The following is a 13,944-nucleotide window of genomic DNA, read 5'->3' as shown; positions in this document are numbered from 1 at the left end:
CTAGGCCGGGATACTTACACTGCCGCCATTTTTGAGTAGGGCTAATGAAAGGTGACTGATGTCACTGTCTACACCGGTGATCACTTGAGGCGTATGTTTAATAACGAAAGAACGGAAGACAGCATCTTGAAAAAAAAATTCTTTCTAAAGCTAGGAAACTTTCCCCTACTTACCTTTTTGCCTTTATCGAAGATGGCTGAAACAGAGTCAGTATCTGCTCTAGCTACCGGAAGTGACTGTGCCTCTATGATCCAAAAGGCACTTTTGCGTTGCACTGCCGACGACTTCCGGCGGCTTCTCTCGCGGGGATTGGCTGTTAGCGGCGTTGTGGCTAAGCTCGTGTAGTGGCGGCGGTTTCTGCAGCGGCTGCAGCGAAGAGACTTTGGCGCTATGGTAAGAAAGGCCTCCGTGGCTACCCAAGTCTGAGTCCCCAGCCTCCAGGGCGACCCTAGCCCCATACATTTGCCTTTCCTCACGAGCCCCATACAGGGCGGCGTGATGCTCTCTGCCGCTCTTGTCTGTGGATGGATCTTTCTTCCCGCCGCGGAGACGCCAGGCCTGACTGACTGTAGGCCCCGGAACCCTGGTCCGCCCTGTGGTTGCGCGCCCGCCTGCTCGCTTGGGTCATGAGTGCTTTGGGCCTGAGGATGCGCTCTCTCCCGATTGTTACTCGGTAGAGGGAGGCGTGGGGATGGTGCTTTTTTCTTTTTTTTTTTTTTAAGACCGAGTCTCACTCTGTCGCCCAAACTGAGTTCAGTGGCGCGGTCTCAGCTCACTGCAGTCTACGCCTCTCGGGTTCAAGCAGTTTTCCTGCCTCGGCCTCCCTAGTAGCTGGGATTACAGGCGCCCTCCACCTCGCCCTGCTAATTTTTGTATTTTAGTAGAGACGAGGTTTCACCATGTTAGCCAGGCTGGTCTCAAGCTCCTGACCTCAAGCAGTCCACCCACCTCGGCCTCCCAAGTGCTGGGATTACAGGCGTGAGCCACCGCGCCCGGCCGGGGATGGTTCTTTTTCCCTCCAAATGCTGTGGCCTGTTGTAGGAACAATGGGCTAGGGTTGTCTAACCTTTTCTCAAAGCTGACAGATCCAGCTTACTACACCCAGCATGTTTATTTTTTTGTAGAGACAGGGTCTTGTTTGTTGCCCAGGCTGGCCTCCAGGGATTTTTTCCCCCCTCAGCCTCCCAGAGGACGAGGATTACAGGCATGAGATACCATGCCTGTAGTTACATTTGAATAACTAGCAATCATTATTACATCACAAACGGGGATTTTTTTTAAATCATACTATGAATTTCTCAAACAGTAACTTATATCGAAATCGTGTTTTCCCCCTGCAGTCTCACACTATTTTGCTGGTGCAGCCTACCAAGAGGCCAGAAGGCAGAACTTATGCAGACTACGAATCTGTGAATGAATGCATGGAAGGTGAGTTTAACACTAATCAAGGGATAGAAAAATGTCTCATTTAGGAACTGGGTTTTCCCCCTCCAAATTTCTTTCTTTCTTTCTTTTTTTTTAATAGTCCACCCCAGGCCCTGCCCTCATCACTTCTGACCTCCAAATTTCTTAAATTGCCAATTTTAAGAGGGAAACTAGATATTTAGGCTGGATCATAGTTGCTGAAAATATTATTTATTTATTTATTATTTGAGACAGAGTCTCACTCTGTCACCCAGTCTGGAGTAAAGTAATGTGATCTTGGCCCACTGCAACCTCCACCCCCCCAGGTTCACATGATTCCTGTACTTCAGCCTGCCAAGTAGCTGGGACTACACAGTCACTTGCCACCACACCCAGCTAATTGTTTGTGTATTTAGTAGAGACAGGGTTTCACCATGTTGGGCAGGCTGGTCTAGAACTCCTGACCTCAAGTGATCTGCCCACCTTGGCCTGTTTATTTTTGAACATTTTAAACATTAATTATGTGCATATTATCCTCCTTGCTGCAAGTATTAGGGTTTTTTTTAATTAAACTAATGTATATAATGAATGACTTTCCAGAGCTTCTCATTGTTTTATAAATATTGTCTTACTGTTTGTCACATGTTAGTTTGTTATAATATGGAAATATTTTACAGGTATTCCTTATACTGGTTAAACCCATGTACTATAGAATTGTGTGTTTGTTTTTAATAAATTGTTTTAATAGATTTAAGGAATACCAGTGCAGTCTTCTGCACTTATATAGATGCATTGCGTAGTAGTAAAGTCTGGGCCCCTTTTTTTTTTCCTTAACAGACAGGGTCTCGCTCTGTCATCCAGGCTGGGGTGCATTGGTGATCATGGCTTATTGCAGCCTCAGTTTCCTGGGCTCAAGCAGTCCTCTCGCCTCAGCCTCACAAGTAGCTGGGACTGCAGGCACTTGGTACCACACCAGGCTAATTTTTTGTTTTTTTTATAGAGATGGTGTCACTGTATTGCACATGTTGGTCTCAAATGTCTAGCTTCAAGCAGTCCTCCTGCCTCAGCCTCCCAGAATTCTGGGATTACAAGTGTGAGCTGTCACACCCAACCAAGTCTGGGCTTTCAGTGTAACCATCACTTAGTGTACATTGTACCCAGTGGTGATTTCTCATCCCTCCCCATTCTCCCACCTTTTGTAGTCTCCAGTGTCTGTTATTCCACTCTGTCCGTATGTACACATTATTTAGCCCCCACCAATAAGTGAGAATGTCAGATATTTGACTTTCTCTTTCTGAGTTACTTCACTTGAGATAATGACCTCCAGTTTCATCTATGTTGCTGCAAAAGACATGGTTTTATTATTTTAATAGCTGAGTAGTATTTCATGGTGTGTGTGTATATATGTACATGTATACCACATTTCCTTTAGTCATCCACTGACGGACACTTAGGTTGAGTCCATGACTTTGCTGTTGTCTATAGTATTGCAGTAAACATATGAGTGCCAATGTCTTCGTTTTTGTTTTTTGAGACAGAGTCTCACTTTGTAGCCCAGGCTGGAGTGCAGTGGTCAGTCTCAGCTCACTGCAACTTCTGTCTCCTGGATTCAAGTGATTCTCCTTCCTCAGCCTCCTGCGCAGCTGGGACTACAGGTGTGTGTCACCATGCCCAGCTAATTTTTGTATTTTTAGTATGGCAGGGTTTCACCATGTTGGCCAGGCTAGTCTCTAACTTGTGGCTTCATGTGATCTTCCTGCCTGAGCCTCCCAAAGTGTTGGGATTACAGGTGTGAGCCACTGCACCTGCCCATTTTTTTTACTTTTTAATAATAGCTATCCTAATTGATGAAAGATGGTATCTCATTGTGGTTTTAATTTGCATTTCTCTGATGATTAGTTTGATGATCATTTTTTCATGTGTTAACCACTTCTTTTGAAAAATGTCTGCTTATATCCTTTGGCCACTTTTGAATGGAACCATTTGTTCTTTTCTGGTTGAGTTGTTTGAATGACTTAGATTCTAGATGCATAGTTTACAAATATTTTCTCCCATTTCTTTTTTTTTTTTTTGAGGTGGAGTCTCACTCTGTTGCCCAGACTGGAGTGCAGTGGTGCAACCACAGCTCACTGCAACCTCCGCCTCCCAGGTTCGAGTGATTCTCCTGCCTCGGACTCCCAAGTAGCTGGGATTACAGGTGTGTGCCACCACACCCAGCTGATTTTTATATTTTTAGTAGAGACTGGATTTCACCATGTTTGCCAGGCTGGTCTCGAACTCCTGACCACAGGTGAGAGCGACTGCACCCAGCCTACTTTTTTCTGTGGGGCTTAGAGTTTGGGCTCCTACTTTTAGGTCTTTGGTCTGTTTTAGGGATGTGTCCAACTTCATTCTTTCACATGTGGCTATCCAGTTGTCATAGGGCCATTTGTTGAAAAGAACATTCTTTCTTGAATTCTCATGCTTGTCAAAAAGCATTGACCATCAATGTGGGGGTTTGTTTCTAGACTCTCATTCCGTTGATCTATATACCTTTCCTTATGCCAGTACCACATTGTCTTGATTACAGTAGTTTCCTAGTAAGTTTTGAAATCAGGAAGTTTGAATCCTCCAGTGTTGTTGTTCTTCAAGATAAGTTTGAGTTTCCTGGGTCTCCTGCATTTCTGTGTCAAGTTTAGGATTAGCTTGTTGGTTTTTGCAAAAGCAGCTTGGATTTGTATAAGAATTGCATCGAATCTGTAGATCATTTAGGGGAGTATTGCCATCAGGTCTTCCAACCCATGAACATGGGAATGTGTTCACACCTGTCATCCTAGGACTGTGGGAGGCCAAGGTGAGCGGATTGCTTGAGCCCAGGAGTTTGAGACTAGCCTGGGCAACGTGATGAAATCCCTGCTTTACAAAAAGTATAAAAATTAGCTGGGCATGGTGGCGCTAACTGTAGTCCCAGCTCCTTGGGAAGATCACTTGAACTTGAGAGGTCAAGTCAGCAGTGAGCTGTAATCAGGCCACTGCACTCCAGCCTGGGCGACAGAATGAGACCCTGTCTCAGGATTTAAAAAAAAAAAAAAAATTGTTCCGTGACATTTTATAGTGTAGCATGTACAAGTTGTGCATTTCTTTTATTATGTTACATTTATTTCTAAGAACTTTATTCTTTTTTATGCTGTTATAAATGAAGTTTTCTTAGTTTGATTTTCAGATTTGCTAAGGTGTAGAAACAGAATTTATTTTCATACACTGATCCTATATCCTGCACCCTTGCCGTACTCATTTTTTAATTCTAATAGGTTTCTTATTGTTTCCTTGGGATTTTCTATCTACAAGATAATGTAGATTATCTGCAAATAGTGATAGCTGTACTTCTTCCAATCTAAAGTCCTGTTTTCTCTTTTTCTTGCCTAATTGCCCGGCTAGAACTTCTATTACAACGTTGAATACAAGTAGCAACAGTAAATATTTTAGGATTCTTCCTAATCTTAGCAGTAAAGCATCCAGTCTTTAACCATTAAGTGTGATGGAGGCCAGGCGCAGTGGCTCACGCCTGTAATCCCAGCACTTTGGGAGGCTGAGGCAGGTAGATTACCTGCAGTCAGGACTTAGAGACCAGACTGGCCAACATGGTGAAACCCTCTCTCTACTAAAAATACAAAAATCAGCTAGGCATGGTGGCACACGCCTGTGATCCCAGCTATTCGGGAGGCTGAGGCAGGAGAGTCGCTTGAACCCGGGAGGCAGAGGCTGCAGTGAGCCAAGATTGCACCACTGCACTCCAGCCTGGGTGACAAGAGTGGAAATTCCGTCTTAAAAAAAAAAAGTATGATGCTAACTATGGGTCAATTCCTTTTAAGACATGTGAATTTATTTTCCTAGTTTTTTCTTTCCATTTATTAACTCATGTTTGATATTCTGTGATCACAGTGTAGTATGCCAGTAGCGATCAAAAACACTAAGATAGTTGTTTGATAGTTCTGTGGTTGAATAGTATTTTTATTAGGAAATTTAAAAGGTTAATTTGGAGCTAATAAAGGGCCTTTGTACTGTACACAGTATAGGACGTGTATTTGCTAGATAACTAGCATTTATGTCACTTATCCATTCATTGTGGTAGTCTTAAATAGTTGACAGCGGGGATAGACTGAAAAGATATATTCTCCTTTTGTGGGAATAAGAAAGGAGAATATCATTGAATAAAAACTTAATAGATAATGTACTCTATAGATAATTATAGTTAGTAATGTGGGCTTGCTATTAATGATTCTGCTCATCTTTTTTATTATTTTGAGTACTTACATGCTTGTTTGTGTGCTGATGCTTTATGTGCATTATTTCAAATAAACCTCACAATTCTATGAAGAGGCACTCTTAACTCTGTTTGACAGGTGTGGTTTAGGGAATGGAGTCATTTGTCCACGGTTTGACAGAAGCAGAGCTGGAACTCAAGTCTGTCTGCATCCATAGTCCAGGATTACTTGGACTTAAATTACCACATTGCTACAATAGAATGATTAAATAACCACATTAGAATAATCTCTTTCTTTGTTGCCAATTTCTAATGTGGTTTTTTTTTTTTTTTTTTTTTGGCTTCAGAAAGAATTACTGACCCTTAGCTCCAATGGTTTGAAGTAATCATTTTATTATTAAGACACAAAATAGTTACACCACCATTGTGGTGAAGACTGGAGTGCAGTGATGCGGACATGGCTTACTGCAGCCTTGACCTCCAGGGCTCAAGTGATCCTCCCACCTCAGCTTCCCAAGTAGCTGGGACCACAGGCACATGCCATCATGCCTGGCTGAGTTTTAAATTTTTGTAGACATGAGGTCTCTCTATGTTGCCCAGGCAGGCTGGTCTTAAACTGCTAGGCTCAAGTGATCCTCCTGCTCAGCCTTCCAAAGTGCTGAGATTACAGGCATAAGCTACTGCACCCGGCCGGCTGAATTTATAAAAAACTATTTGCTAGTGGCAATAATCAAAAGCCATCAATCTACCATCTTTTCCCCAGCCCAACTTTATTAAAGTAAATATGATATCGACATATAGCACTACTCATATCTAGAAGTTTATGTGATTGTAAGATTTTGGTTTTTGTCCTATCCTTCCTTAGGCGTTTGTAAAATGTATGAAGAACATCTGAAAAGAATGAATCCCAACAGTCCTTCTATCACATATGACATCAGTCAGTTGTTTGATTTCATTGATGATCTGGCAGACCTCAGCTGCCTGGTGTAAGTATTAGCAAACATGTCTGTTATCTTGTGTTTTTTAATGTTTTTCTGTCTGTTTGAGGTGATTTATGGTATTGGGAGCTAACACATGCCTGACACTGATCTTTGCATTTGCATAATGTTTAGTAATTAATATTTCTCTTACAGAAATAAGATATTGGCAATATAAAGCCAAAGGCACAGAAAAAAAAGAACTTTGCTAATTGATATAGTTAGTATCCAGAAAGGATGCTAATTAAGAAGTTCCATGTCCCTGTTCTTTGTTCCTTATACCTAATAATTTTTTCCCCTTTACAATTTTTGTCCTTAAGCCATTGTTTTTGGATTAAAACTAAGATTGTCTTTTTTTCATGACATTTCAAAACCTTAAATGTGTGTAGGGCTGAAATTGAACTTAATTTTAATCCTAGCCTGTATAAATACGTACATTTTGGTATGTTAGAATGAGAATGTTGAATATAGTTGTTATAGTTTGTATTGATAATCTGCTTCTGACAACTACTAACAAGGAGCATAAAGTATTATTATATAATTACCTAATCTTTTTTACATTAGCAAATAGAAACTGAGTGTAAATACAGCTCATTTAACTGATGAAAATGGAGGCTCCTTATGATACAGTGCTCAATCACCAGATGCTTGAATCCTTACTACATGCCAGGTGCTGTGCTAGAAGGTGAAAGAACAGTGATGAGAAACGTACTCCTAGGCACTTCCTGGATCACCGCTGGAACAGTCCTAGAATGTGGCTGCACCGTGCAGTCTCCCCAAAAGTTCTAAAACTTGCATTTCCTTGGGATGTTTGAGTTTGGTTTTCTGCACCTCTTCATTGTGTTCCAGTTGCATCCATTTCACTTTGGTCACTCAGAACATTCAAATGAATGTTGCATGGTACTTTAAGCCATGCAGGCATCTAAAGGAAAAACATACCAGACAGGGGAATGGGGGACAGCTAGTGTAGAGGTCCTGAAGTAGGAGTGCCTGCCATGTTTGAAGTCATTAAGGAAGACTTTGATGCTGCAGAGGAATGAGTGAAGGAGAGAATCTTAAGAGATTGGAGGGGCAAAGAGCAACGATATCCTGGAAGCCAGTGCAGAAGTGTTTCATACTATTGATAGGTCAGAGAAGTGAGGACTGAGAATTTAATTGACCCCTAGATTTGACACTGTGGAAGTCTTTGGTGACTTCCAAAACAGTTGTGGTAGAGTGGCAAGAGTAAAATGCTTAGATTTCAGTGAATTGAAGGGAATGAAAAGAGAGGATTTATAGGTGGCCCATACAGCATTTTTTTTTTTTTTTTTGCTTGAAAGAACAGAGAAATGGGGTTGTAGCTGGAGAAGGAAATTGCTTTTTTAAGGTGGGGAAAATAATGGTAAGTTTGCAGGCTGACGGGATGATCTGCTAAATGAGAAATTGATAGCTCAGACTGGCTCTTGGTCAGTTCATTCATAAAAAAGGGAGGACAGGCAAATTTGGGGGCTGGGGGAATTATCTTCAGTTATCTGAAATATGCTTCAATTATCTCAGATAGGGAGCAAGGACACCATTTGAAACTGAGGTGTTACAGGTTTGTGGAAAAGTAAGAAATAAGCTAGGAAGGTGAAAGAATTAGGAAACTAATTATTTCAGGGATGTATTAAGTGTCCTCCAAAGTACCTACCTGATAATCATTTAAAGTGGAATCAGTCATTGTGATCATGGGATTTTTTTCCTAGTCTTTCTCACCTATATGGCTACAAGGGAGGAGTAGGTAGAGAGTAAAGATTTAGCTAAAGATTGAAGGCTTATATGAAGATAACAGCAAGGGACTGCATGACCATGGGCTTTGGGGGTGTAGGAAGAGGTGCTAGAGACAGAGGTAGATCTGTTCATTACAGATCCCACTGGATCAAGGATTGCTCAAATTAGAATATTAAGAAGGTAGTGAACAGAGAATGACGTACTTGAAAATAGGAAATTGAAATTGTTGGTAATGACAAGGTCTAGGAATCTGGCCAAGAGAAGGTGGGAATATGAGATCATTAGAGGAAAAGAGTTCATGGAATTGGGAGGCCTAGGTGTTGACAAAATCATCCACTCAATGAAATTATTGATGTGTATATTAATTGCTAGAATTTAAAAGCAAGTTGCTTTGCTTTTTGTTCACTGCTGCATCTCTGGTTCATAGTTGGTGCTGAGTAAATATTGGTCATATAAATGCACGTCCACCTGTGTGTATTATAAAAGAAACTTACTGAAGCATTCAGGATCTAATCCTGATGCTTTTGGGATGTTGTACTTAAACCCAGTAAGTGGGAAGTTAACTTGAAGTCGTGGATCATGTTTTACTCATCTTGGGGGGCTGTGTTTAAGAGCTAGCTGGAGCATCAGAATTAGACATAGCTGGGTTTGAATCCTGGCTCTACCATTTGCTAGCGCCCTTCGACAAGGCAGCTTGGTATTGCACTCGTTTGTAAAAATTCAGACAAATCTAGTTCACCGGACTCCTTGTGAGGATCAAGTGCTTGCTGAGCACAGCAGTATTAGATTATGCAGCAACTCCATTTTCAACTGGATAGAAAGTCAGGATGAAGTTTTATTTTTAATTACAAGCATGTTCTTATTTGCCAGGAGCAGAATGATATGAATTTTAATTTCTACAAGTGAGATAAATTGTTAATTTCAACTGGGATTTAGAAGGTATTCGGGTTTTTTCAACAATATGAAAATTGCACAAAGTAAAACAGTTACAAGTGACATGTTAATGACATACAAGTATGTCATTAGTGATACAACATAACTTTTCTATCTTTGTACTAGACTTTATAAAAAAAATTTTAGAGAGGATCTCACTGTGTTACCCACGCTGGTCTCAAACTTCTGGGCTCAAGTGATCCTCCTGCCTCAGCCTCCCCAAGGGGTTAGATTATAGGCATGAGCAACTGTGCCTGGCCTAGACTTTAAAGTGTAAACTAGAACAATATCTAGCATACTAAACTGATTTTTAATATAATACTTGCTATTTTAAAGCAAAATAGAGGGAAAGCTTTAATTATTACCTAGATAATTCTTCCCACCTACAGTGGTTCCAGAAATATAGAAGAAAGATTAATGATAATTTATGGTTTTTAATAGTTTCAGAAAGACTGTTAAAAATCATAAATTATCATTAATCTCTCTTTTATAAATAGCTTGGAAACCTGTATCTATGTTGTTTCTAATGTTGAAAATTTTTTAGAACAGAAAATCAAACACTGCATGTTCTCACTCATAGGTGGGTGTTGAACAGTGAGAACACATGGACACAGGGAGGGGGGCATCACACACTGGGATCTGTCGGCGGGGGGAATAGGGGAGGGACATGGGGGGCGGGTGAGGAGTTGGAGAGAGTTAGCATGGGGAGAAATGCCAGATATAGGTGATGGGGAGGAAGACAGCAAATCACACTGCCATGTATGTACCTATTCAACAATCTTGCATGTTCTTCACATGTACCCCAAAACCTAAAATGCAATTTAAAAAAAACTTTATAAGAAATTCATCTAAAAAAAGAAAGAAAGAAAATTTTTTGGCCTCTGGAAAACTTTCAGAATCAAATTTAGGACTTAAAACTATTTTTCCCAGGTGACTTTGGTTATGCCTTTTTGTTATTTGAATATTCAGGAGAAATAAGGTATTGCTTTCAAAGAGGTTACCCACTGCCACAACACATCCTGTGACAGCATGTCCTCTCCTCTCTTTCATTAAGAACTGGGATTTGTGCTGCTACTCCTAAGACCAGAGATTGGGTCCATTTTTTTGGTAGTCAGTATAAATTTTTTCAGTTTTCTGATCTGTACTTTTTTTAAATAAGCTTTTTGTAAGATGAAAATAATGTCCTGTTGATTATGCAGGATTTCCTTGTTTGCTTAGAGACATAAAGGGCATTTTCACCCTCAGTAGTTATAATGATGAGAGAGATTCCTGATCAGTAAGAGAAGTTGGTATCACTGAAGATGCTGCTGATTTCACTGCCCAGACCCACAGCTTCTGTTAAATAAACCTACATTCATTCACTATCACAATAGGTTAAAAGATTCATCTGTGCCAACGACTACGCATTTTATTAAAGTATTTAACATTTAATTATCTCATTTTCTTTTCTTTTTTTTTTTTTTTTTTTTTTTTTTGAGACGGGAGTTTCGCTCCTGTTACCCAGGCTGGAGTGCAATGGCGCGATCTCAGCTCACCTCAACCTCCGCCTCCTAGGTTCAGGCAATTCTCCTGCCTCAGCCTCTGAGTAGCTGGGATTACAGACACCATGCCCAGCTAATTTTTGTATTTTTAGTAGAGACGGGGTTTCACCATGTTGACCAGGATGGTCAATCTCTTGACCTCGTGATTCACCCGCCTCGGCCTCCCAAAGTGCTGGGATTACAGGCGTGAGCCACCGCGCCCGGCCAATGATCTCATTTTCAAGTGCTAGTTAACAGCCATCAACACACAGTTTTCCATAAAGAAGGCATTATTACTACTTTATGAGTTGGAAATTTGCATGCAAGTTGATGGATCACTAAATGTTCACAAACCAGAGTGATTTTTGTTGGGGGGAATGGAATAAATAAAGCCAGTCCCACCCAGATATGATAATCTGAGAAAATTTCCTTTTTAAGTTCTTTTCCAGTGTTAATATAAATGTTAGTCTCTTCTAACACATTTTGCAGTAAACTAGCTTACAGCTTATTTAATTAGGAAGCATGGACAAAGGATTTTCAGAGAAAATTAGTTTACATTTTAGAATGTTTCTTTTTATTTGGTTAAGTATTTTTAAAAATGGGAATCTTGTACATTTTTAATAAACCAGATTGTGACCTTATTGTTCAGAGGAAGAATGTGATGTTAATTGTATAAAGCATTCCTACTTTAGAATTTATTTCCCTTGCCAAAAATTTTAATGCAGGTTTCTAACTTAGTAATTAACAATGAGGACTCTGCAGTAGTTACTTAGCTAATTAAGTTGCTTTACATTTTCAAGCCTTGGTTCCCTCATGAAAAAGGGTGCCAGGTGCCTGTAATCCCAGCACTTTGGGAGGCCGAGGCGGGTGGATCCTTGAGGTTAGGAGTCCAAGACCAGCCTTGCCAACATAGTGAAACCTCGTCTCTACTAAAAATACAAAAAAGTAGCCGGGCATGGTGGTGCACAACTATAGTCCCAGCTACTCAGGAGGCTGAGGCAGGAGAAGCATGTGGACCCGGGTGGTGAGGTTACAGTGAGCTGAGATGGTACCACTGCACTCCAGACTGACTGACAGCTAGACTCTGTCTCAAAAAAAGGGGAAGGGGATAATTGTACCTAGTCACAGGGTTGTAAAAATGAGTTAATTCAGTTAAGAATTTAAAGCAACACCTAGTACTTCGTAACATCTTATTTTACTCACAGTCTCATTGGAGTTTTACTGCTACTGCTAATCTGTGTACTCCTTGCTCTTCTGATTAGAGATATTTTGGAGCTTGCTGTCTTCTGATAATTCTTTTCCATCGGCCTCTAGCATACAGGTTATATGATTTCCTTAATGCTTTACAGGGGGAGGGAAGTCAGCAAAAAATCTTTGTTGCCAGTAACATGTTTTTTAAAGTTTTCTTAGTTAATTCAAAATAAACTTTGCAAATCTAAAGTTTGTACTAGTGTTTTTGATTTTTTTTTTTTTCATTTGAGACAGAGTCTCTGTCTCCCAGGCAGGACTGCAGTAGTGAGATATTGGCTCACTGCAACCTCCACTGGTTGAAGTGATTCTCTTACCTCAGTCTCCTAAACAGCCAAGACTATAGGCACACGCCACCATGCCCACCTAATTTTTGTATCTTAGTAGAGATGAGGTTTCACCATGTTGGCCAGGCTGGTCTTGAACTCCTGACCTCAGGTGATCCACCCACGTTGGCTTCCCAAAGTGCTGGGATTATAGGCATGAGCCATCGCATCCAGCCGGTTTTTTGTTGTTGTTGTTCAATCACTAAAGGAACCATAAAAATGGAAACTAGGTAGCAGAAAGAACACATGGTTTCTGGTCATACTCTGTCAAGAATCAGATATGTAACATATTGGACATGTAACTTAAAAGTTCTAAGTCATGCTTTCTTTTTCCACTGTAAGATTATACAAAGTGATATAAAGTTTATATCACTTAAAATTTAATGGCTGTGTAGGTAGCTCTTTCAATTTCTCATTAAATTCGTTTTTGGAAATGTACACATCTGTGCCATCATTGGGTGGTTATAATTTGGGAATTTAAACACCTGACAGTGATTGACCACTGTGACTTTGCTTATTGCCTTTCTCTCCTCAGTTACCGGGCTGATACCCAGACATACCAGCCTTATAACAAAGACTGGATTAAAGAGAAGATCTACGTGCTCCTTCGTCGGCAGGCCCAACAAGCTGGGAAATAATTGTGTTGGAAGCATTACGGGGGATGGGGGTGGGCTTGGAACACAGGTGTGTACAGCGTGCTGTAGTGGAAGTTTTGTATCATAGTAATCCTGTTTCCACTTTGTTATACTCTAGCCAAGATTGACTGTGTTAGATGAAATGTGAGGATTTGTTCAATCAGAAACCCCCATTGCCCCCTCTTTTTTTTCTTTGTTTCTTTTTTTTTTTTTTACTTAAACATTTTTATGATGATTTAGATGAAAGTTGTACTTTGTCAGTTAATTTTGGTTCCAGTCCTTCAGCTAGCTTTTCATATCTACTTTATAACATTCACTATACTAACTCTTCTTCAAGATGGGGTGGGGGAGGAAATGCAGTTTAGCCATGTCCTCAAGATAAAGTCTTGGTAAAAATAAATAAATGTCCTTTAGTTATATTTTCTCCTTGAGTGTTTTCTTTTTTTTTTTTTTTTTGTCTTTGAACATTGAATTTTCTTGCAAAGCATCTTTTCATTGTAAGTTTTTGAATGAAAGAATTTGAAGAAAGTTTAAGTAATGCGTAACATATTTTGCTGTGATTTATGTGAAGCTAATATACTTTTACATCACTGTTTCAGCATAATTAAATGAAACTTAATTATAGCTCCAAGGTTTGTACCCACTATTGATGCAAACATTATAAATGACTTTCTAGTGATATAACTTGTCTGCAGTAGTAACAGACAGATTAACTTCTTAGCATTGATCAAATCAAGTACTTTTTTTTTTGAGACGGAGTCTCGCTCTGTAGCCCAGGCTGGAGTGCAGTGGCGCAATCTCGGCTCATTGCAACCTCTGTCTCCCAGGTTCTTGTAATTCTGCCTCAGCCTCCCAAGTAGCTGGGACTACAGGCGCGTGCCGCCACACGCTGCTAATTTTTTTGCGTAT

General features: G+C 40.3%; 2 protein-coding genes across 9 annotated transcripts in view; one reads left to right on the top strand and one right to left on the bottom strand.

Moving 5' to 3' along the window:
- The window catches only part of SLC39A9 (solute carrier family 39 member 9), a 62,118-nt gene extending 61,486 nt beyond the window's left edge, over nt 1–632 (bottom strand). For 5 of the 8 annotated variants that reach the window (XM_054240096.2, XM_078335243.1, XM_078335248.1 and 2 more), the window contains exon 1: nt 174–238. Coding sequence is in view for 1 of the 8 variants with exons in the window: in XM_078335241.1 (XP_078191367.1) it covers nt 174–485 (312 nt within the window). In the remaining 7 variants the exon portion in view is untranslated. Of the gene's footprint in view, nt 1–18 lie in introns of all 8 variants that reach the window. The other 3 variants (XM_054240097.2, XM_078335246.1, XM_078335241.1) reach the window with 2 other exon arrangements.
- Nucleotides 312–13,454, top strand: ERH (ERH mRNA splicing and mitosis factor). The gene is made up of 4 exons (XM_002754048.7): nt 312–393; nt 1,341–1,428; nt 6,513–6,633; nt 12,936–13,454. Exons 1-4 carry the CDS (start codon nt 391–393, stop codon nt 13,036–13,038), a joined length of 315 nt encoding a protein of 104 aa, XP_002754094.1. The 5' UTR covers nt 312–390; the 3' UTR covers nt 13,039–13,454.
- Nucleotides 13,455–13,944: the final 490 nt, after the last annotated feature.

Source organism: Callithrix jacchus, chromosome 8 (assembly GCF_049354715.1).
Source record: "Callithrix jacchus isolate 240 chromosome 8, calJac240_pri, whole genome shotgun sequence".
In the NCBI taxonomy this organism is placed as follows: Eukaryota; Metazoa; Chordata; class Mammalia; order Primates; family Cebidae; genus Callithrix; species Callithrix jacchus.
This window is presented reverse-complemented; position numbering and strand designations above follow the sequence as displayed.

Coding starts and splice junctions, on each gene's coding strand:
- ERH (XM_002754048.7), top strand. Junction 1,429..6,512: donor TGTGAATGAATGCATGGAAG/GTGAGTTTAACA, acceptor ATCCTTCCTTAG/GCGTTTGTAAAATGTATGAA. Junction 6,634..12,935: donor GCAGACCTCAGCTGCCTGGT/GTAAGTATTAGC, acceptor TTCTCTCCTCAG/TTACCGGGCTGATACCCAGA.